General features: G+C 41.2%; 2 protein-coding genes across 3 annotated transcripts; one reads left to right on the top strand and one right to left on the bottom strand.

The window, feature by feature from the left end:
- The first annotated feature begins 442 nt into the window (after positions 1 to 442).
- On the top strand, positions 443 to 9,075 carry ccn6 (cellular communication network factor 6). Of its 2 annotated transcripts, none has more exons than XM_080452953.1 (5): positions 443 to 569; positions 3,166 to 3,445; positions 4,317 to 4,559; positions 6,084 to 6,256; positions 7,119 to 9,075. In XM_080452953.1, the coding sequence occupies exons 1-5, from the start codon at positions 522 to 524 to the stop codon at positions 7,398 to 7,400; spliced, it is 1,026 nt and encodes a 341-aa protein (XP_080309079.1). In that variant the 5' UTR covers positions 443 to 521; the 3' UTR covers positions 7,401 to 9,075. The 2 variants fall into 2 exon arrangements, with proteins under 2 accessions (XP_080309079.1, XP_080309078.1); XM_080452952.1 differs by having other exon boundaries at positions 6,063 to 6,256.
- A 361-nt stretch (positions 9,076 to 9,436) lies between these two features.
- tube1 (tubulin, epsilon 1) lies at positions 9,437 to 23,754 on the bottom strand. The gene is made up of 12 exons (XM_080453244.1): positions 23,620 to 23,754; positions 22,783 to 22,856; positions 22,023 to 22,075; positions 21,779 to 21,839; positions 20,527 to 20,642; positions 18,190 to 18,311; positions 17,152 to 17,339; positions 16,208 to 16,371; positions 14,795 to 14,935; positions 14,098 to 14,238; positions 12,580 to 12,754; positions 9,437 to 9,718 (listed from the first exon to the last, which is right to left on the bottom strand). The coding sequence occupies exons 1-12, from the start codon at positions 23,642 to 23,644 to the stop codon at positions 9,560 to 9,562; spliced, it is 1,419 nt and encodes a 472-aa protein (XP_080309370.1). The 5' UTR covers positions 23,645 to 23,754; the 3' UTR covers positions 9,437 to 9,559.
- Between the last annotated feature and the right edge of the window lie 1,008 nt (positions 23,755 to 24,762).

Genomic DNA, 24,762 nt, shown 5'->3' with positions numbered 1-24,762 from the left:
GAACGCCTTTACAGCTACACATTTAACTTCATGAATTGACTTTTTTGTCTCACGGCCTCCGGGTAGTAAAGTAGGCCTACAGTAAGAAAAGTACATTCGAGAAATGTATCAAAAAGTGAACAGTACACCGAAATATTAACTGTTTTATAGAGATCTACTGCAGCCGTTATAGAGTAGACGACCACGTCCGGATAAATCTAATATGAGTGTGGCGATATGTTGAGCAATATGGGGTCTGCAGACCGAGAATAAACAGCGAGGCAGGACATGGAGGTTGTAGGAGCAGGCCAGCAGTTATGAAGACAAATATTTCTCCTTTGGAAAGGTGTGTTTAGAGAGGAAACAGAGGGGAGCTTTGTCCCCCCGTCTCCGACAGGTCAGGCTTTCTCGATCCCCTACCACCCCCCCCCACTCCCCAGTCCCTCCCTTCCTCAATCCCACCTTCTCAACTCTTTTCGCCCCATTGCCTGCTCCTGGAGCTCACACACACACACACCACCAACCTGCATACTTAAAGAGAGATGCTATCTCTACTATGCCGTTCCCTGCTGTTTCTGCTAGCTCATCAGGTAAGAGTGTTAGCTTTCTTCTTTTCTCGTCCCGGCACAACAACACAAATTGTGTTTCCTGATAGGGCAAACGCTTGATTAAGACGCTAAATACCTGCCCTGTATGGAGAACAAGCTAAAGGGGGGTCTTGTAAACACACAGCTGTTGGGATAGCTAGGATGTCGTCAGTGCAGAGCATCAGCTGTTCAAGGTTCAGCTTTGTCTAATATTGAAAGGCTATGTTTTTTTGTCTTATAGTTAAATGTCCATTTCAGACTAAATCTAGTCACAGACAAAAGTTTGCTCGTGGTGCTTTTATAATTTATTGGGGGAAAGGTCATGTTTTTATGTCATATAGGAGCAGCCACTGGCAGACAAATGGAGCAAGGGATGAGGTATGTGTTGTCAGAAGCTCCAGTTGACACAGAGAAATGAGCTCATTATGCAAACCTGACAGAAAGGCTTCACATTTTTTGGCATGACCTCCAGTGACCCCTTGGAAGCAAGGGATTGTCAGGGAAGACGGCGCACAAAGGATATCACCCAGGGATTGCATCACAGAAAATACCAAGCAGTTTTTTAGAGTATACGTATACCAAAAGCTATGCTGTATTTAAAACTACATTGACATGCTTCCAGGGCACTACCAGCAAGCTATTTTGGTACTGTACCTTGGACGGTGTATGGCTGCACAGTTGTGTATACGGTACATTTCATTTTCAAAGGGCTGATTGTTTAGATCTGTATCTCGATTTCAACATGGCTACCTAAACTGAATAGAAGAAAAAAGGTTTCTGTTCAATTTATTTTTTTCATTTATTTTTTAAAATTCCAAACCACAACATGTAATTGGTTTGTTGGGAGATATATTTGGCTGAGATGAACAGTAAGCCGATCACATTATGTGAACTGCCAAAAAGTGCTGTCTGAAAGTACACAACTTTCAGTTCTTCACGGTCAATCTCTTCTGAGAGTGAAGTTTGCTGTAGGATTCTATGGTATTCTATGTTGGGGGCTATTTATATGTTCTAACCTTTAATTCCTTTAAAAATGCACATCTAATTCAACAGGGAAATGTTTTTGGAGGTGCCTTCTCTTTGGTCATAAGGTGCAAATTGAAGCTACTTTATGGAATTGGTTATGGACTTTCAAGTAACATTCACTGACTTGACTTCCATTCATTTGTCCACAACTTTGAGTTAATATTTATGTATCAAAATATATAAACATACCTATTAATATTTGAGAAATTAAATGTTTCCTGTCCAAATTCAGTGTAAGAGGTGGTACAGTGTGAAGAAGAATCATTTTATGTGGTAGGGAGTAATGAGCATCTAACAACCCACAAATGATTGCTTCCAAACTGTTGATGCTACTATTCCCCATGAAAATGACACTTGAATACTTATGATTAATTTATGCTCCGTTGTACAATGATGTGCAGAATATAGCCGATCTACAGTATAAGCTCACAATGATGCACCCGCAACGTTGTGAGCTGTCATCTATTGTCAGTGCACGACAGCCTTGGAAACGAATGGTTCCCGAGCCATGTGGCCCATAGGGCAGGAGCCTATCTCCCGTGTATGTAGCGTGAAGCGGCGGCTTGACGTACAAGTAAATCCCCATCCATTATGTACAAGATGTGATTTTTATAGTCTTCGGTATGACCACCGTTGTATGCTGAAGTATAAATCGGGATTCACGCTGAATTCACACAAACACTGGTGAGCGGATTTCCACAGTGCGTAATTCCACTAGTTGGGCGTGTCTGAGGTATGAGTGACACCCTCGGAAATAAGCGAGATGTCGTCCAGTGATAGCTCACTGCTCCAGGAGGCTCAAGCCGGAAGCTGCGTCCGGCAGCAGAGCTCACAGGCAGGGAGGAGAAGTAGAGACAGTCGATGCCCATCTCTGGTAGCTTGTTTGTAAACGATTGGTACATTCTAGGTATGAAATAGGCCATGCAGTTGCTCAATTTGATTAAGTTCAATCAATTCTAAAAACTGCTAATTAATATGCTAAACTGATATCAATATTCAGTATTTTTCATACAGTAGACCTTATAGTGTGTGTACGCCTAGTCCATGACTATTTCAGACCACAGTGAGCTTCTGGTTGGCTACCGCTCTGTCTTGCCGCACTGCGGCAGCGGAAAAGTTGAACTTTTCTCAACTTTGCCGCTCCGCTTTCTGCCGTCTCCGCTTCCTGCTGCAAGCAAAGAAAGCGGCGGCCGCGCCTCGCCATAAACTACTGGTTCTCAACATGGGGTCCGGGGACCACCAGGGGTCCAAATGTTGGACCCTTACGAATCCGTAACTCTGAGAGCGTACAAATGAAACCAAATGGGCCCTTACGGGGTCCAATTGGTTCCATTTGTTCACTCTCAGAATTAAATCAACACTGAGGATTTTACAGTGTAGATTGGGGTCCCAGAGATAAAATGGGGGTCCTTAAAATTCAAAAGGTTGAGAACCAATGCCATAGAGGCAATCCAATAAACCTCGCCACATTTTCAGAACACGGAAGCGTTCTGACAAAAGCGAATTCACCACTGCTTGTGTAAATTCAGCCTATGTCTCATTTCAAAGCAAACTGTCCCCTATGTTTCCCCAGAGTTTGAGCAGGGCCCAGAACAATGGTCGGCTGCCAGTTCCTCGGGACGGGCGGGCGGCTGCCGAGAGGAGGCAGTTCTGCCACTGGCCCTGCAAGTGTCGGGCGAAGCCTCAGTGTGCGCCCGGGGTGAGCTCCGTCCTGGACGGGTGCGGCTGCTGCAAGAGCTGCGCCCGGCAGATAGGGGATCCGTGCAACGAGCGGGACGTGTGTGACCCGCACAAGGGCATGTACTGCGACTTCTCGGCCGACCGGCCGAAGTTCGAGGTCGGCGTGTGTGCCTGTGAGCGATTCTTTACTTTTGTCACTGTCACTGATTAACCTCTTCCACCCTGGTGTCACTATTTCAGGCATGTCATTACACTGTAGGTGATACATTTTCAAAAGAATTCCAAAAAATAGCAGATCTACAAACTTGCAACACAGCATGATGTGAACTAGATTTTTTTTTAATACGGATTAATTATCATTGAAGGAGGCATGAGCTCGGCCCTGGCCTCCCTAGGCTGGTGGGGGGAGTGTAGTGCCCAGGATCACTTAGCAAATTGGCACCGGGTGAAAAAAGGGTTACAAAATCGAGGGATAAAGATTATAGGTAAACAAAATAAAAAATTATATGGATTAAGTGGTTAAGCCGTTTTGTTATGCTTCCTACGAACAATTGATGAACTGTCACAATATGTGAAAACCCCACCGACACGTGACATTTTCTCATTATGAATCCAAAATGTGTTTACATTTATTAAACAATTATTAACAAGAATATAATTCCATCAAAACCATTGCGTGACATAGGTATTTTGACCATATTACCCAGCTCTGATCTGCATGTATTTCTATATGAAACTAGATCATTGATGAATAACTGCTGATTCCTTTGATGACACACATACAGACACGGACTCACACACTCACACACACACACACACACACACACACACACACACACACACACACACACACACACACACACACACACACACACACACACACACACACACACACACACACACACACACACACACACACACACACACACACACACACACACACACACACACACACACACACACACACACACACACACACACACACACACTCTCTCTCTATTCGGTACCACTAGAGTCCTGACTTGTTTTCCCTCATTCTTGCAGACATGATGGGAGTGGGGTGTGACCTGAATGGGGCCCACTATGACAACGGTCAAGCCTTCCAGACCAGCCCCCTCTATAAGTGCACATGTATCGCCGGCGCCATCGGATGCACCCCTGCTTTCATCCAGAAACCGGCGGGTCTGTTGAGCCCTGCCTCGCTGATGGGCAACATGCCAGCCGGCCTGCGGAGCAGCCAGGGCTCCAGGAAGCACCAGCAGGATACTACCTACATGGCCATGCCAGGTGTGTGTTTGTAGAGCAAACCAGGAGGGGAGAATTGCCAGCTTGTCTTGGCCTGGAATGCTAATTGCTGTCAAAGTGGCTTGGGAGGGACTGGGGAGAGGGCGTTTCACTGCTTTGTAGAGTACAGTGGTGGAAAGTAAGTACAACTTTGAGGTACAATTTTTCGATACTACGTCTCAGAGGCAAATATTATTCGCAAAATTTAGTTACTAGTTACTTTGCAGAATTGTATTATTAAGAAAAAAAAACGAATTCCATACTTCAGCTTCTCGTAAATAGCCGAGCTTGTAGATGTACTAGGCTATTTTAGATTTTTTTTTAGTTTTTTTACACATTTTGAGATATCTTCAGAAAATGTACTTTCACTTTTGGTACTTCAAGCCATTTTGGGCGGGAACCCCTATTTGTAACTATACCTTTCAGGACAGGAACCCCTTTTGGGGTATGTACAGTATATAGCAACATAAATATTTTTTAATTTTTGAATAAATATTTGTTTGACCCAAGTTTTTCAGAAAACTTAGGTCAGGATTTAGAAGGTGTTTTTAGAATCGGCCTCAGGTCTAAATGGGTTAAGTATATTTTGATATGCTTTTGTACGCGTACTCAGGTAACATTTTAAATAGAGGACTTTTACTTGTAACAGAGCTATACATTGTGATATTGTTGCTATTACTTAAGAAAAAATGTGAGTACTTCCACCCCTGTAGTAGAGTGCATGTGAGAGCGCCTGGGCTGTGGTCAGCCGGCCTCATAGAGGGAAAACAGAGGGTGGAGTCGCTCACTTTTCATCCAAAGATCTTACACAACTTCACTTTCATGTATTTTGGGGCAAATCTTTTTTGCTTTGCTTGGCACGAAGAAAGAAAAAAAACAAAAACAGAAAGGTTCTAGTTTCTCGGGACCTTCAGCCACACAACCGACACTTCTTATGAAGATTTTTTTTTTAGTTTGCGAGACATAAATTCAATTCCACTTCAATCACTTTTGCATAGGGAGAACCCTTCAATGTGATTTAACCACTTGAACCCTGGCGTCCGTATTCTGGGGGCGAACATTCGGTGAACATAGTAGATCTACAAGCTCAGAACACATTGCGTTTTTGACTGTGAGCTTGTGTTTGGTAAGAGATTTAGTACAAAAATTGCAAAAAAATTGCATATCTACAAGCCCAGAAAGGGTTGCAGTCCGATGCGTTGTGTGCTTGTAGACCGGCTATTTTTGCTATTTGTCTGTCTATAATAGCTTAGTGTGCATTTTCGGGAAGGAGGGGGGACTGGGCAGATTGTTTGTTGACACAAAGTGACATTTAACCACTTAAACCCTATATGGTTGACCGGAGTCCCTCAAGGCTCTATACTAGGGTCTGTTCCGTTTTCCGTTATTGTGGGGAAAGCTTTTTGCAGAAAATAGCAGATGGCAGATAGCGGCTATTCTCAGCAAAAAGCTTTCCCCACAATAATGGATGCTGGGGGTTTAAGTGGTTAACTGTAATACTGAAAGCTTACAGGGATACTCCTTTAGCCTGGAAGAAGAACTGCCTGATCCAGACCACGGGATGGAGCCCTTGCTCCAAGACCTGCGGCCTGGGCATCTCCGTCCGCGTCAACAACGACAACGGCAAGTGTGAGATGAGGAAGGACCGCCGCCTGTGTCTGCTGCGGCCATGCGACAAGCGCCTGATCAAGAGCATCAAGGTGACGATTAGGGATGCAACTATCCATTACTTTTTCTTTTGTATATTGATGTATATTGTTGCTGTCGGGCAGAAACCTCAACCTCAACAGTTTTTTTAAAAGAATGTAAAAAATATGTTTTCACGATTTTTCAAAAATAGTAGATCTACAAGCTCATAGCGCGGCACTCGGTGCAGCGCTATGAGCTTGTATATCTGCTATTTTTGAATAGCCAAAGAAATCTAAAATGACACAGATGCGTTCCCGGTCTTAATGGGTTAACTTTTTGTGTTTTTTTTGTAAACTAAATAATGCGGTGTCACACGAAAGCATCAAAAGTAGCAGATCTGCAAGTTCGAAACGTGACGCGAGCTCGGAGATCAGTGATTTTTGATATTTTTAAGAAAACAAAATTTCACCCAAAATTGATTGGAATATTGTCAATTGAATCATTATTTGGAATAATTGATTATATTGATTAGTTTCATTAACAGTTGCACCCTAGTGATGAGCAAGCCATGCTCTCCCGAGTTCCTGACAAGTCACTCTGTAGATGAGCTGGACTAAAACACGACGAGTGACCTTGCCAAGGCTATCGGTGGAAAATAAGTGAAACATTTATACATCAGTGGTTTTAATAATAACAACGATAATAATACATCCAATCCAAATACAACCATAAAAAAAAACATAATTTACCATATAGCCTGGTGAAATGTCAGAAGGGTACGAATAATAATTTATTAATTTATTAAAAAATAGATACCACCCAAGCCTATTGGAGACTGTTTGAAACTGCTTTTTTTGTGCATCCACTGTATGCACTTAAGATATTAATTCTGAGTTCTAAGTATTCATTCTGAAATATCAATCTCCTCTCTAGATGCCAAAGGGAAAGACTTGCCGTGCAAAGTTCCAGGCAAAGAAAGCCGAGAAGCTGTCTCTCTCTGGCTGCACCAGCACCAAGAAGTACAAGCCCATGTACTGCGGCGTGTGCACGGACAAGCGCTGCTGCGTCCCCAACAAGTCCAAAATGATAACCGTCAACTTCAGCTGCAAGGGAGGCTCCAACACGCGCTGGAAGATGCAGTGGATCTCTTCCTGCGTGTGCCAGAAGAAGTGCCACGACCCCGAAGACATGTTCGCCGACCTGCGCTTCCTTTAGCCACATGAACACATAGCGTCCCTATTATGGGCAGGTCATAATAGGCCGAACATTCGCATTAACGCTTTAAGACCGGGAACGCATCTGTGTCATTTGAAGATTTCTTTGGGCTATTTTTGAAAAATCGTGACAATGTGTGCAAATCTTTTGAATATTGTATATATTTTTAAAGCGAACATTTTTAACTCTTGTTACAACTTCTGGGGGGTCCCTGGAACAAAATATTTTTAGATGGGGGTCCACGGCCTCATACATACAGTATCATTTTTGAGAACCACTGATAATATAGCAAACACGATTTTTCCAAAAAAACTGTTGAATCCCCAGAAGCAAAGATTTGAGTGACAAATGTTCGCTTTAAAAATACATTATTCAAAGAATTGTACATATTTTTCATGATTAAAAAAAAAGTTGCAGATCTACAAGCTCATATTGCGGCACCTTGTATATCTACTATTTTTGAATAGCCAAATAAATCTTAAAATTAGGTACACAGATGCGTCCCCGGTCTTAATGGGTTAAAATAGGCAAACATTCACCGAAAAATAACCGATCGATAAGCTCACAACGCATCGCGGTGCGACGTGTCGTGAGCTTGCGGATCGGCCATTTTCGCCGAAGAGATTTGGTGTAGAGGGAAAAAGGAGGGGACTGAGTAGGGACCCCTGGGGAACCCCAAAGACAGGAGGACAGGTGTCGCTGGGGTTACCGTGACAGACTATGGGAGGACTGAACCCATGTGCCTCTGGACAACTTAAAAAGAAAACAACCAAAAAAACTAACTCAAAACACACAAAACCTCAATTCATTAAGAAAGAAATGGATTGGAAAAAAATATATGTATGAAGAGAATTATTATATAAAAAAAAGAGTCACGAATCCTGTCTTCAGGCTATGTGTGTGCATTGCAACAACAGCCTAGAGCTGCACGCATGATAATTTAGGTGACAATCCCAATTATTTTACTTACTTGACCATGACCAATACTCACTTATTGGTCTTGATGGTTTTGGGGAGCAAGATTATTTTATGGCACTTGTATGAATCTAATATTATGATTTTTGACTGTTTTCCAACTAAGCTGGAAATTGTAAATGAAAGGAAATGTTTCAATATTGCTGATATTCCAATATTCTACAAATATAAAATATGGGGGGAAAAGAATGGTTGCATATGTGGCATCATATTTTTTTCAAGAATACTTTAATGGCCACGCCCAGGGCAATTTTCATTGGATAACATTGCCAGGCGAGTCCGCCTCTTCTTGTTAAGCTAAGTCAAGTAGAGGTGAATTACATGAAGATAGGTTGAAAATGGGTGAAGTGGTCCTTTAACTGTGCAACTCTAGCAGCATGGATCGTGGACAGGCTAACAGCTTTAATAGTAGATGTTCACTGATTAACCATACCTCAATAAGACACTGTGGATGTCAGGGAGCCCGGCAGTGGCAAAATGATCACGCTGGTGTATAATCTACTCTTTAGATTTACTGTAGTTCAAATGTTACAATATTTTCTGCTCATCCATTCATTCCATTGACATAAGTTGCTGCCCATAGTTTTTCATGTAGTGTGTATTTATTTATCAATATAAAACTTTCTGAAATCACCTCATGAGCTTTGATTTATAACTTTGACTTGAAGTACAAATAGAATTGATAAAAATACACGCAAAACACTTTTGGTTGTACCAAGTATTATTTGCAAAATGAAGACTATTGTATTTCTATGCATGTACAATATATGACCACATAGGTATACACTCAGCACACACACACACACACACACACACACACACACACACACACACACACACACACACACACACACACACACACACACACACACACACACACACACACACACACACACACACACTAAATGTTTAGACATAGCAACCCTGGAGCCTAATTTATGCACGGTCACATGACGATGTCACACACCAAAAATAGCAGATCTATAAGCTCACATCGTGTTGCGTGTGCAACGCGATGTGAGCTTATAGATGAGTAATTATGGTGCGTGACACGTGAAACCAATGGGTGACGTCACAGCTCCCTTTTCTTTTTACAGTCTACATGGTGTGAATATGGTCAAATATAAACACACAGGGAGAGGCACTCAAACAAAGTGCATGTAGTACAGACAGTGTGTGGACCTTCAAACGGCGACGGCGAGTCGAGGTGCGTCGGGTACGAGTCTCCTCTTCGTGGCGTCCAGCTGACTGTACTCCTCGATCAGTGAGCTGAGGGAGGCGGCGGCCTCCGAGAAAGAGCTCTGCTCCATGCCCTCCACCTGAAGGTAGTGATGTAAATGAGCCTGAAAACAGACAAACGACAAAGAACACAATGTCAGATAAAACTGTGTTGCTTTAACCCATTAAGACCTGAAGCCGATTCTACAAATGTCTACTAAATCCCAACAGTTTTCTAAAAAAGAATTATGTTTCTATATTCAGTGGTTCTCAAACCTTTTCATGTCAAGGACCCCCACAATGATATGAATTTGGCCACCGACCCCCATCTCAAAATGTTTTGTTCCAGGGACCCCCAGAAGCGACGAAGATTTGAGTTATAAGTGTTTGCTTTAAAAGAATATATATATTCAAAGATTTGCACAAATTTTCACGATTAAAAAAAAATAGCAGATCTACAAGCTCATAGCGCAGCACTCGGTGCCACGCTATGAGCTTGTATATCTGCTATTTTTGAATAGCCAAAGTGTAAAATAATGCTTTTTAGCTAAAATGACACAGATGCGTTCCCGGTCTTAATGGGTTAAGTCTCTATGAATCCAAGTCCAGAACAATTGGTTCTCAACCTTTTCGGTCAGGGACCACTTGAAACTCTTGAAAGTCACGTTAAGTCCTATTTTAAACAAAATTTGTCAAAGCCTATATAGATTGGTGCTTAGCAGAAATAAGAAATTCTAAGATGTCTTTGCAACTTCTTTTAAAATACATTTTCACGGACGGAAATGACAAACAGATGACAGCTTCCTCCTGTGTGGAACTTTTAAGGAGGGGCAGTATAAACTCTCTGTAGGATTCAAAGAGTGTGGAACAGTTGTCTGGCTTGAGGACTACTGTGTTCTGGGATACTTTGATATCGTTGCTGTTGGGCAGAAACCCTATCTCCATAAAAATCTCAATATTCTAGCTTTTGGTGTTTTTTTGCAAATGAATGCCTACTTGATCATACTACAGCCTCACAGTAAAGTATAAAAAGTAGCTGATCTTAAAGCTCGAAATGCAGTGCGTTTCCTGAAAAGCAACAGTTTTGACATATAAGGTCGACAAAGGAGATATGTCTTTATGTCTTTCTGGTATTAGACAAAATTCAAAACTTGTCATAACATTATGTAAATACCTGATCTCTATTTTTTTTAACATTTTGAAAGTAAATAGCCTAAGTCGTGAAAGATGATTTGTTGACGACCACTCAATGTTGAGATGTATGACTATGAGCTGTTCTCTGTGCCATGCAACCTCTGGAATAGGACGTTTAATTGGTCATTTAGTTTCGTTTTTTTTAAAGGTTAAGAATGTACAGTGTGCATACTTTTGCTGTCAACACAGAACATAATTTCGGTTGCACAGAAAAAACTGAAGCCAAATGTAGGGGGGGAAAAAGGAAAAAAAGACACAAACCACAGAATCTGTCCCTGGCCGTCATTTTTCAAGTCAATGCACGCTCATGTGGTCAACCGATCGAAGACTCTTGTCACATTTGATTTGTCAGCCTTTGTCATAGCTTCGGTTTGAATGCAAAATGCAGCCTAACATTTGGCAGTGACCTCCAGAACCGCATAACGTTAGAAATAGACCTGCGGTAACCTAAATACAATATTGGAAGAGTTACTGCAGCGTTTTTGCTGTGCAAGTGAAAGAGAAGTGTCGGTTGTGATTCCTGTCATACCAATGCAGCTACTACAACATTTACTTATCATCCTTGTGAGTAAAATTAAAATACAGTGGAAGACAACTGTCTGGAAGTGCAGTAAACATTAAGCCTGATTTATACTTGAACTGAAAATAGCTGATCTACTTGAGATCAGCTATTTTTGGTGTGCAATTATAAGTATAAATGAAGCATTTCTGCATGCTAATGTCATAAAAGTATTAAACAGACTGAAGTGGTGGTTTTTGGTAATAAAGCATGTTGGTGTGTATACTCTATGGCAGTGGTTTTCAAAGTTTTTGTGCCCAAGGCACACCCATGGGCAAGTCAAAATCTCAAGGCACCCCTGTATTCATATCCCATATCTGATCTATAAACTCACAACGTGTCATGAGCTTGAAGATCAGCTATTTTAGCCATTTTCTTTATTGTCTTAGACCCATTTTGCAATAGGAGGCCTCAACCAGAGGCTATGGTGACCTCTTACGATGTAAACATCCGAAAAAAATAATAGTTTATGCATCCAAATGTGGCAGTATATCCAACAAACATGTTGTGCTTCTTGCCAAATGATCCCAGCTTTTTACTGATTATAAAACTTTTTTTTTTAGTCCAGCTCATGTAGCCTATGTTAGTATTAGGGGCGGAAATTGGTAGGTACCTGACGATTCGATTCCGATTCCGAGGGCTACGATTCAATTAAATTGCGATTAATTTACTTCCATTATCTTTTATCGATAATAAAGACTAATGGAAGAATGTGTCACTGTCAGCTGGAAGGTTATATTTGCCAACATCAACAATTGCAGAAAACCAACAAGAAAATAAACAAGTCCTTTTTTGTAAAATAATACTGACTTATAACAAAGGCTTCTCAATATTCTGATAACCAACCAAAATATGTCTGCTGCTCTGTGCAATTAGCGATATGATGAAAAAAAAAATATATATATATATATATATATATATATATATATATATATATATATATTATTATTTATTTATTTTAAACAATAGATTCTAGCATCGTCCATGTCCGAATCGCGATTAATTGCTGAATCGATTATATTTCCCACCCCTCGTTAGTATGATTAGTGAGTAACAAGTAAGGAAAAAAAACTAATCTTAACCCATGGAATGGTGCATGAACCCCCCACCACTATTGTGTGGGGTGGGTCTATGATGGACCCACCCCACACAAGTGGTCCCCAGGTTGCTCTTGGTCAGGATGGTGGTCCATCCCCTGGCCTAAAAACACATAAGAGTGTATAAGGGGAGAACCTTCTTCCGGTAGAGCTTGGTAAAGTGGTCTCTCAGGTCCATGAACGTGGCCTTCACACAGGTGTTGTTGGCGAGGGCCAGCAGGGAGTGGGAGTGGCCCACGGGAGGCACTGAACACAGGCCCGTCTTCCAGCCTTCCTGGTTCCATGAGACGAAGGGCAGCGAGGGCCTCAGTCTGGGAAGGGGTTCAGAACAGGGAGATTACAGTCAACCTGCACACTTATGGAATGTTACGCCCGATGATGACGTCATCGTTCCGGAGATAAACATCAACATTTCACGGGGAAACAGACAGAAGACAACATAGGGTATTTTTTCGCCACACCATATCATTTATCAGAACAACAGGATTTATGTTGAGAATCAGTGAAGTTAGCCTTTAACTCTGAGAGCTCTCAGATGGACACATTTGGTTACATTTGTACAAAGGGACACATGAACACTGCGGTTTTTACCGTGTGACTCTCAATGAAGACAATATATTTTGTGCAAGAAAGAGCACAACTTAGGCATGCCTATCTTAACATTTTAATATGATTATTCATTCTTTCATAGTGTTGTTTTATCTCCCTTCAGGAAGCAATATGAAACTAATCAATACGACTATAGCTCCAACTCCAAGTTAAAGAACAAACATTTGGCTAAAATAACCCATTTGTTCGAATTAAGAAGAATGCCAATACAGAAGTGCCCAGTGAAGAAAATCTGTTACACAACCCCAAAAAAACAAAATACTGCCATAATACAAGCTTGCCTATAAGTATGTGTGCCACGGCGAGGCCCGTCTCGTGTGGAACATTTCTCCCCTTTCAACACTAAATCACTGGTCATGTGCAAATATGTCCTCTAATACCACCTCATGTTTCAGATTCTCTTGACAACACGCCCCATGAAAACAAGGTCTAGAGAGGGAGAGATGGAGAAAGAGAGAGAGAGAGAGAGAAAGAGAGAGCTGAGTGGAGAGGTGGGAGCTGAATGGGCTAGTCATGAATCATGGCTGTCGTTGAAGAAAGAAGAAAAAAAAAACACACACACACCCCGGTGCTGAATGAGGCCAGTATTTGAGCAGCACGGCTGGGAAGGTCATCTTTGGGCCTATTAGTGGGCAGTGTTGCCAGATCTGCTTATTATAATTTCCCCGCAAGATTTTATTTGAAAATAGCCGATCTACAAGCTCACAACGCGTCGCATCGCGACGCGTTGTGAGCTTGTAGATCTGCTATTTTCAAATAGCTGATGTACATGTTAAAGCACTCATGTGGCCCGTAGTCGCTTCTTTTGGGCTGGTTTTCCTAGACCTGGTTGCTTGTTTCTTTCACAGAATCTGGCAACACTGTTAGTGGGTTGTGTGGGTGTGCCGAGGTACGCTGCAGCTTAAAGCCCAACCTGGCTGTGTGTGTGTGTGTGTGTGTGTGTGTGTGTGTGTGTGTGTGTGTGTGTGTGTGTGTGTGTGTGTGTGTGTGTGTGTGTGTGTGTGTGTGTGTGTGTGTGTGTGTGTGTGTGTGTGTGTTGTCTGACCTCTCGATATTCCTGCGGAGGTCGGACACCTGAACGTTGCCCCTGACCATGAGGGCACAGGCCAGGTAGAGGCTGTGCTTTGGGTCGGACCGGATCAGCTGGTGGTCTTTGCTGAAGGCGTCACTGAACATCTGATCCAGTCTAGGAGGACAAGTTTTTTTTTTTAAAGCTAGCAGATGTTATTTTCACTATTTTAGATTTAAAAAAAAAAAAGAATTCTTTGTTATTATCAATTAAATCGATTAGTTAGATTAACTATTGGAGTGGTTCTCAAACTTTTTCATGCCAAGGACCCCCCAAATTGATATGCATATGGCCACGGACCCCCACCTGAAAATATGTTGTGCCAGGGACCCCCAGAAGCAAAGATTTGAGTTCAAAATGTTCGCCTTTAAAAAAAAAAAAGATTTGCACACATATTCGTGATTTTTCAAAAATAGCAGATCTACAAGCTCATAGCGCGGCACTCGGTGCCGCGCTATGAGCTTGTATATCTGCTATTTTTTAATAGCCAAAGTATAACACATGGATAAAGTGGTTAAAATGATTGTGACGCTTTATTAACTAATTTCACTGGGGACCCCCATGTACCCCCTCAAGGACCCCACTTTGAGAACCAGTGAACTATTGCACCCCTAATCATATAACTAGGCGGTAAGAACAGTGACGTAGGAGCGCAGACAGGGGTGCAGCGTACCTCCTGGTGGGGATGTTGACATCGGCCAGCGTGTACAGAGGAGTGAGGCTTGGTACCAGATAGTGCAGACGAGGAAAGGGAACCAGGTTCATGGCGATCTCATTGAGGTCCATGTTGAGAGAGCCCTCGAAACGAGCCGAGCTGCAAAAGGAAAGGAGCACGGAGCACGTCAATCACATGATGATGATGTGAGGATGTCGATCCATCAGCAACGAGAAGGAGACGACGATGTGGCCAGCGGTCCGGGCACCTATAGGCTCCAATGTGGCCTGACAGCACGTCGCAGGTTCGAGTACCGATCCCGACGGCCTTTGCTGCGTGTCACTCCCCATCTCTCTCTCTCCCCATTTCCTGTCTACCTACTGTACTATCAATAAAGGCATGAAAACCCCCCAAATAAATCTTTTTTTTTGGGCGGTGAAACCGCCCCTATATGTGAGGTTTGGATATTTGCACACCAAATCCTGCGCTGTGATTGGCCACAAATGTACCCCCCTAACCCCTGCACCGTGATTGGCCAATCACAGTCTATTCAGGACTGTGATTGGCTAGGGAAACATGACACATGTGCATAGCCCTATAAATAGGACCATAACTTTAAAAAAAAACATAAATGTTTTTTTTAAGTTATGGTTTCTTCCATCACTTCTTCCATCACTTCTTCCATCACTGTGATGACCACTGTGACCACACCGCCCACTTCACACTGGGTGTGATTTTTTTAAAGAAGGAGACGATGTAGAAGGACAGAACAATACTGCCTTTAAACTCATTCACTGCCACTGGACGACTTTTTTCCAAAGGCCCAGACTGCCAAGAACGACTTTGACGACATTTTTATATTTATTTTTTTCACACAGAACCAGGAGATAACGTGATCCCAAGATGTACTGCTCGATTCACTTCCTGGTTAAAGTATTTGGGAAATATTCTGTATCTCCGCTCTTGTGTTTTACCATGTATTTTTGGCGAGAAATGCAATTTTCAACGGCGTATGACAAGCGAACGGAAGCCTTTTTTGCGGAAGCCTCCGTGAAACCCTCCGTGATTAGCAACCATCAGGGGATCGATCGTACTGGAGATAAATATTCTGTGACTACTTGAAAAGGTAAGACAATCGAAAAATCGCCGGCAGTGGATGATTTATTTATTCTGTCTGTTTTGGTTTTTAGAAAATTGCATAACATAAACAAAAGTGCAAGCAAACAAAAGTGGCTTTAACCACTTGTCTTACAGTAATATTTCATACTTCATGACAATGTGGCGAAGTGAAAATAGCTGGTTTACAAGCTCTGCTGATTGGAAAATAAACAGGAGGGGGGGGGGGTTACAACCTTGGTTATACGCCATGACAGTATAACCAAGGTCAGCAAATCCCACAACAAATAATTCCTCTGCTAGTACCATACATACCTGGTAATATTGAGCAGCAAGTTGGCCACAATGTTATTCATGGCATCAAAGGGCTTCTCTGCCCCACTGACTCCACCCTGACCAGAGATGACCGCGCTGTCTCTCTTGATAACGGAGCCACTTTGAGACATGTGCTTGATCTTGTTCACAATGTCAACCAAGGACTGGATGGGAGAAATCATGGAAATTTTAGTTAGCAACGATCAACATTAATGAGATAAACAGCATTGACACACACGATTAATAGAAGAGAATTTTTATATATATATATATATATATATATATATATATATATATATATATATATATAGGGATGATTATGGCTGATCAAGAATGAAATAAGAATTAAATGATGGGGAGAAAAAAAAGAAAAGTAATCCTTCTTTGAAATAAATTAGTCTTTGTCAATTCAGACAAATTGATAGGGGTGGAAAATATAATCGATTCAGCAATTAATCGCGATTCGGACATGGACGATTATAGCATCGATTATAATTTAAAAAAATCATCATATCGCTAATTGCACAGAGCAGCAGCCATATTTTGGTTGGTTATCAGAATATTGAGAAGCCTTTGTTATAAGTCAGTATTATTTTACAAAAAACTTGTATATTTTCTTGTTGGTTTTCTGCAATTGTTGATGTTGGCAAATATACTGTAACCTTCCAGATGACACATTCTTCCATTAGTCTTTATTATCAATAAAAGATAATGGAAGTAAATTAATCGCGAATCGCAATAATCGCAATTTCATTGAATCGTAGCCCCCTGAATCGGAATCGAATTGAATCGTCAGGTACCTACCAATTTCCGCCCCTAATACATACAAATATATATACATTGTATATAGAAAATATAAACCTAAATAGGTACTATCTGAATGAAGATTCCATAAAGATACACAGAAAGACTGGCAAATAAAATCCTTGACAAAATACACAAACCTGGTTTTCCACAGGCAGAACACAGTCGGCGTGCTCCGTGAGCTCTCTCATGGCCAGGACGCTGTTGTACGGGGAGGTGACCACGTCGTCCTCGGCAGACGGGTAGACCGAGGTGACGATTCGACACACCTCGGGGAACTCCTCCTCCAGCAGGTTGAGCACTCTGGTCCCCAGGCCCGAGCCCGTCCCTGCATGGCGGTCACCAACCAGGGAGAAACTTAACCCATTAACCCATTAAGACCTGGGACGCATCTGTGTCACTTTTTGATTTGAGCAAAAAAAAAAAGCATTATTTTACACTTTGGCTATTCAAAAATAGAAGATATACAAGCTCATAGCGCGGCACCGAGTGCCGCGCTACGAGCTTGTAGATCTGCTATTTTTGAAAAATCGAGAAAATGTGTGCAAATTAATATATTTATATTCTTTTAAAGCGAACATTTGTAACTCAAATCCTTGCTTCTGGGGGTCCCTGGAACAAAATATTTTGAGATGGGGGTCCGCGGCAAAATTCATATCATTTTGGGGGTCCTTGACATGAAAAGGTTTGAAAACCACTGATATAGAAACATACGTTTTTCAGTTGCTATCAGTGATTCTCAAACTTTTTCATGTTCAGAGAGAGGGGTGGTGCCGAAGCATGTTTACGTTAAAGGGATAGTTCACCCCCAAAATGACTTTTTGTTCCACCCCATGGAGACTTGTATTGGATATTGTTTGTCGCATTCCTAAGCCAATGATTTGATGACCGGCAGCGGTTCCGGTAGGAGACACAAAGAGTCTCCTTTGTCTCCTACCGGAACCGCTGCCTACCGGTCCGCTGGTCATCAAATTATTGGCTTAGGAATGTGACAATAACTAAAAAATATCCATGAATTCAAGTCTCCATGGGGTGACTAATAATATTTATTTTGGGTGAACTATCCCTTAAACATTGCCTATTTCTCACCCCAAATGTTTTCAGACACATATATTAGTGTACCGTTTCAAGTTTAAAATGGGAACATTTGCGATGCACCGTCCGTTTTCGCACCTCACCTCCTCCCATGGAGTGAATGAGGAAGAAACACTGCAGACAGTCACAATGTTCTGCCGCTCTCCGTAGCTTGTCCACTATCTGCTCCCTGTAGGCTGAACCATACGTCATGTGTCCTACCGCCCTGGGGACAGATGAAGAGCAGGCAGCTTGATTATTGCATCTACTGATATATGCCCCAGTGTCTAAACCAGGGGTCTTCAATGTTTTCAGGTCAAGGACCCCCTAGCTGAGAGAGAGATGAAGCAGGGACCCCCCTCTATATTTTATAGAATTGTGTTTCAGATTAAACTTTTTTTGTTTACTTGGTCTGCCCTTTTTTCCCTCTACACCTATAGCTCGTTGCCACAAATAGACGATCTACAAGCTCACAACGCCTCGCAGTGTAGATCGTCTATTTTTGGCTAAAGTATTCCTAAGACAAGGGATGCTAGGGTTGAAGTGGTTAAGGTAAAAAAAAAATATATATATATATATATATATATATATATATTTTTTTTGCCGAATACATTTGGTGTAGAGGGAGAAAAGGAGGGGACCAACTTAAAGTATAGTCCCCTGGGGGACCCCGGTCAACAAAGTATACATGATTTAACACATTGATTGCCTAGATCGAGTTAACTCGTTTTTACGAATCCATCGCTTGATTGCCTAGATCGAGTTAACTCGTTTTTAGGAAAAAAAAAAAATTTCAAAAAAAATTAAAATAATTTTTTTTTAATTTTTTTTTTTTTAAATTTGACCCAAAGACCAAGGAGATATGATTTGTCGAAGATCTAGACTCCCATCCACTTCCTTGTTAACTTAAAAATGTTGTATCTCAGCTCCTGAGTACTTTTTTTTTTCAATGTAAAAACCCTGGCATGAAAATGCAAAAAATCTGAAATAATTCTGGCAATCAATGTTAAGAGGTTAAACTATGAGCTGAGAGAGCAGAGAGTAATTGGATAAGATGAAATAAGACGAAATCTTATCATCTTGGGTTTGACCAATATTCCTTTTTTTGTGTGCCCAACAAGCACCGGAGCTGTATGATTGATTGATTGACATTTTTATTATAGTGTCCTGCGCCATAAGATGCCCAGTATACTACTGTAATACTCATAATTCACATACACCAAGACATCCACAAAAGAAGAAAAATACATTAACATATTAATAGTCCAGGCTGTGAGTTCTCCAACGCCAACTGCCATGCTTTTTTACTGAACAGCCAGCTTAAAAGGGGAATTTTGGACTAAGGTTTTCTTACCTTTTCTATGACGTTATGATATCTTAGGATGAAGGTAGAGTAGAACATTTTCATAACTCCATCCCGGGACCGCCACAGCGCTAGATCGCGTATTTTAATAGCTTTTTTTGGGTTGAGATCTGACGTTCATAGTGACAGAACACTATGCAACCAAAAAAAGAATCTAAGTCTCGCTAGACGAGATTTCGATCTCGAGATTTCGATCTCGTCTAGCGAGACTTCTTTTTTTTTTTTGACAGTGTTCTGTTACTATGAACGTCAGATCTCACAAAAAAAAAAAAAAAAAGCTATTAAAATACGCGATCTAGCACAAGGCCTATTGGCGCACGTTTTAAGCTGTGGCGGACCCGGGATGGAGTTATGAACATTTTTCTACTGTACTATTCATCCTAAGATATCATAACGTCATAGAAAAGGTAAGAAAACCTTAGTCCAAAATACCCCTTTAACCCATTAAGACCGGGGAAAGTATCTGTGCCATTTTAGATTTCTTTGGCTATTAAAAAATTGCAGATATACAAGCTCATAGCGCAGCACCGAGTGCCGAGCTATGAGCCTGTATATCTGCTATTTTTGAAAAATCTTGAACATTTTTGCTAATCTTTGAATATATATTCTACAGTTTTTGAAAAAACTTAGATTGCCATATCAGTGGTGCTCCAACTTTTCCACTTCAAGGACCCCCAAAATGATATGTATTTGGCCGTGGACCCCCATCTCAAAATATGTTGTTCCAGGGACCCCCGGCCCAGAAGCACAGATCAGAGTTAAAAATGTTCGCTCTAAAACATATATATATATATATATATGTTTCTTTGTTTTTTCAAAGATTTGCACATATTTTCACGATTTAAAAGAAATAGCAGATCTACAAGTTCATAGCGCGGCACTTGGTGCCGCGCTATGAACTTGTATATCTGCTATTTTTGAATAACCAAAGAAATCTTAAAATGACATAGATGCGTTCCCGGTCTTAAAGGGTTAACATACAACATTCAGACATTCCAATTTTTTTTTTTTCAAATAAAGCTCAGATTTCTTCCGGTTCCGGATTCCAACCCTAGGTATCCTGTCCTATCCTTCTCACCAGTTGTTTCCTGACCCCGACACGTCGGTGAGGAGCTGCGTGCTGTCAAACACCTCTCGCAGTGGTCCCTGCAGGATCTGGTTCACCACGCCCTCCTCCATGTCCACCAGCACCGCCTGTGTGGACACAAACACAAACAAGTAATCTTTTGGGGACACTGTGTCTCAACGTTGGGTCCGGGGACCCCACAGCGGGGTCCTTGAGGGGGTGCCAGGGGGTCCCCACAGCTAAATGATTGATAGGCATGCACAATTCAGGGCTAATACTGTATACTTTAGGCAATTCATAGACATTCATTATGTTTTTGCATCTGCACTTAATTTTTCATCAATGCTCCTTATAGTTGGATGTGGTAGCATACTAATTTGGCCACCTAAAGGTAAGGTAAGTGATATTGCTTTGTTAAAATAAGTGTTAAATAACTATATACCGTATATTCTGATAGTAGTCATTGCTATAGAGTGTTTGTCAGTAACAGGGGTCTCCCTGCCTCTCCAGCTCTTTAATAAACAGAAAATTCATTTTCAGGTTGGGATAGCCATTTTATCCAATCAGGAGAGAGAACTCATACAGCATACAGGATAAACAAGTGAAATTGGAACTGGATAAAAACAATATAAAGTTGAAGCTGATAAATGTGTACTCTCTCCTGATTGGTTTAAAATTTGCAATCCATCTGAAATGTTTTTTGTTTGTTTATTAAACAGCTGGCAGATGAGGGGACCCCTGTTACTGAACAAACACTCTATAGCAATGAATACTTTCAGAATATAGTGCTCTGACCTTTTAACAAAATACTTTTTGTTTTGACAAAAACACATCACTTACCCTACCTTTAAGTACTGTTGACAAATGTTCATTGCTGCACTTTCTCCTACCCGAACGTTTTGTAGGTCGATCTATACAGTCGAGTGTCAGTTCAACATCTACATTTTAAATGTAAATAAACCTATTTTGGTGACTAACCCTGACCTTAAACCATAATCCTAAAAGCAGATTTGTTTCTGGTCAAGACCAGTGAAGAAATAATAGGTAAAAATAAATAATCTTCTACACTTTTCTGGATCTCATGAGGCAAACCTGTTATATAAACATACACAAATATAAAAGATATACATATATACAAACATACATACATGATACATGCATACGTACATACAGTAAATACATGCATACATACTGTACTCACACACCGTTTTTCATGCAAAACAGCATTTATCGGGCAAGCCAAAAAGGAATGAGGAGAATTTACCCTGGCCTTCAGACAGCGGATCCTCCCACCAATGACATCACAGGCTCCTCCATCACTTCTCCTAGAACAATATGGACACAGCAGAGAACAACTGAAAGAAGGACTGCAGAGTAACGCTGTGACACGTTATGAGCATGTAGATGTACTATTTTGGGCACACGACACAATCGTATGGCAAAGTATAATTAATAGACATGTTTACAACCCATGGGGTTACGTTGACATGGAATTGAAGTGTGATTACCTTGATTCCACATTCCGAAAAAAGCTACTCAGGGATTCGTCGTACACACCTTTCTATCAGAAAAAACAAGAAATAAGATGGATGTCACACATACACTTTAGCATCCCTATTCTGGGCATGTCATGATAGGTGAACATTTATGTGGAAATAGCAGAACTACAAGCTCACAACGTGGCACATTGTGAGCTTGTAGATCGGCTATTTCCCATGAACTAATTTGGTGTAGAAGGAAAAAAGGAGGCGACCAAGTATAGACCCCCGGGGGACTCATCGATCATCTGATGCATATATAGGGTTTAAGTGGTTAATGGAGCAACAGTTATGCACGTCATCAGCATGGAAATGGAACCCTGGCTTCCTGTTATAAGTTCACACAACGGGGGGCACATAGGACACCCGGTATGTTTCTGACATCCAAAGCAGTGCGATAAACATTGGACCATGATGGGTTAACCGATAATTCCACCAGAAACAAATATACAACAATACATGTTTGCATCAGTTTGCAGTTTGACATGGACACAGTGTACAGTAGCTTTCCTCATATTAGATGTTAATAATATTAGATATATTAGACTCTAGTCCAGGAGGTGATCCACTTGTAGTACTGTATGCTATGCAGAATGCAGATAGTTGTCTTACATTATAATTTGTGCACTAAAATGTATTTAACTCAGTGCCGACAGGAAACAAAGTCATGTAGCTGGATACAAAGTTGTTACTGTATGACCTTCTTGCGGTGTTGTAGTTTTGTACTTACTTTATTGACATGTGCATGTTCTCTCAAAGCAAGATCCCAGAACCTACAGCCAACCTGGTTGCCACACTGCCCAACTGAAGAAAAAAAGTTTGTGGTAACGTTTATGGAAATATAAGCAATTGATACGATTGCGATTGAAATTAGAACCTGAAACGCACAGATAAGATAACACCGATCCTTGTTTTGCGTTTTTACTTTGTTCAGTCAGTTACTGGCCAAGTCACTATAGCCTTGGATCAAGACTATCGTAGATGTATTTTATCGATTTTGAAATGTCTTAGTCTTAGCGACCACCCCCCCAGAGTGCCCTGGACTTTCACCAGTAAAACCTGTACAAAAAAAATATATATAAGGTGCTTAGCCGGTTGCCCCAGATGTTAACTAGCGGTCCGGAGTCTTTGTGCAATGTATTAGTCCATATTCTTCAATAAAGAAGTGTTTTAATCCCGTCAGTGGCCGATTCTGTCGGAAGGTCCCAAAGGGTGGTAGTGACGGGGCGCATCCGGTGAAAGCCGGAATTACACTCGATGTAAACAGGAAGTAAATGAGGGGGGGAAACGGCGTTCGGCCACAGACGGGATGAAATCACTTCTTTATTGAAGAATATGGACTAATACATTAAACCAATACTCCGGACACTTAGTTAACATTTGGCGCCATCGGGTAAGCACATTATATTTTGCATTTGTACATGATAAATACGGGCTTTACTGGTGACATTCTAGGCCAAACTGGGGGGTGGTCGCTAAGACTCTCGTCTCGTAGATACGAAAGTAAAAGTCAGACTCGATCAAATATATCGATCGTCTTGATCTAAGGGCCTATCACTATACTCACCCTGAACAACTATTGATTGTGTCATCACCGCCACAGGAACTCAAACAAAATCTTTACAACACACATAATTCAGAGAAATGTGTATAACTTGCAGATATCGAAGGAAAAAAGTCTGTGGCGGTTCAGTTCCGCGCGCTTGTTTTGGTCCAGACTGTCGGGTGTTGATGACGTTTTGCCATGGAAACCCATGTGGAAACCATGGAAACCATGGACGCACGGTTTTTGTTGCGCGAGTCTTTTCAGGACTTTCAAAAAGCGTTAAGCATTGGTTCTCAAAGTGGGGTCCGGGGGCCTGGGGGGGGTTCCAGGGGGTCCCCAGCAAAATGTTATTATTAAATACGCGAGATTAGGTTTAGTTAGGTTTAGTTAGTCCACCAAGTTCGTCGATTAGAGTTAAAACTCTTCAGTGTTCAGTTTAATTTCCAAAACATTCGTACTTAGTTAGATCCATGATCATATTACACACATTAATACCAACACACATCACCTGTTTGATAGTGTTTCATGTACATCAGTAATTCTCAAGGACCCCCTGCCCCCAGGGGTCCTTGAGGGGGTTCCAGGGGCTGGGGTCTGCAGCTAAATTACTTAATATAGCATCATAGTTTAACCACTTTAAGTTAAAGAAGTCTTTATCCCTATAGTATAAGGGCTAAATAATTCTTTAACTTAATTGGAAATAGCACATGATCTATAAAATCACAAACTCTTGAAAGATAAATTATTTTTGATTTTTTTTAACACAAATCTTGTATGGAAGTCCCAGGCATGAAATATCTTCAGATGGAGGTCCACAGCCAAATACATATGAATTGGGGGTCCTTCTTGTGACATTAAACTGTTTGAGAACCACTGATAATAATGTGGTCCTGGCTCCCCCTGCTGGTTCTGGGACAGACAGTGCATCAGCTGAATCAGAATCAGGTTTATTGTCACATCACAGGTTTACAAGGTAAAAAAGATTATAAATACTTCAATAATCTAGATATTGAATATATGTGATATATTTATATTGAATGTATGTGATACACAATCTTTGTGTATCACATACATTCAATATCTAGATTATTGAAGTAGTGCAGTCTTTCCCTCATATGGGCCTACTGCATGTGCCATAACAAAACACATCATACTGCAATTCTT

This window comes from Gymnoscopelus braueri, assembly GCF_963280865.1.
Source record: "Gymnoscopelus braueri genome assembly, chromosome: 16".
Lineage (NCBI taxonomy): Eukaryota > Metazoa > Chordata > Actinopteri > Myctophiformes > Myctophidae > Gymnoscopelus > Gymnoscopelus braueri.
The sequence above is the reverse complement of the archived record's forward strand: the minus strand, read 5'-3'. Positions and strand labels throughout refer to the sequence as shown.

Bases quoted from the DNA above. Each gene is read 5' to 3' on its own strand.
- tube1 (XM_080453244.1), bottom strand. From the start codon at position 23,644: ATGACACAATCAATAGTTGTTCAGG. The intron at 16,372-17,151 runs GTTTGTGTATTT...TCTCCCATCCAG, and splicing joins TTCTGCCTGTGGAAAACCAG to TCCTTGGTTGACATTGTGAA. The intron at 12,755-14,097 runs GTCAGACAACAC...ACCCCTTCCCAG, and splicing joins CTCCGCAGGAATATCGAGAG to ACTGAGGCCCTCGCTGCCCT.
- ccn6 (XM_080452952.1), top strand. From the start codon at position 522: ATGCTATCTCTACTATGCCGTTCCCTGCTGTTTCTGCTAGCTCATCAG. The intron at 570-3,165 runs GTAAGAGTGTTA...ATGTTTCCCCAG, and splicing joins TGTTTCTGCTAGCTCATCAG to AGTTTGAGCAGGGCCCAGAA. The intron at 6,257-7,118 runs GTGACGATTAGG...TCTCCTCTCTAG, and splicing joins GCCTGATCAAGAGCATCAAG to ATGCCAAAGGGAAAGACTTG.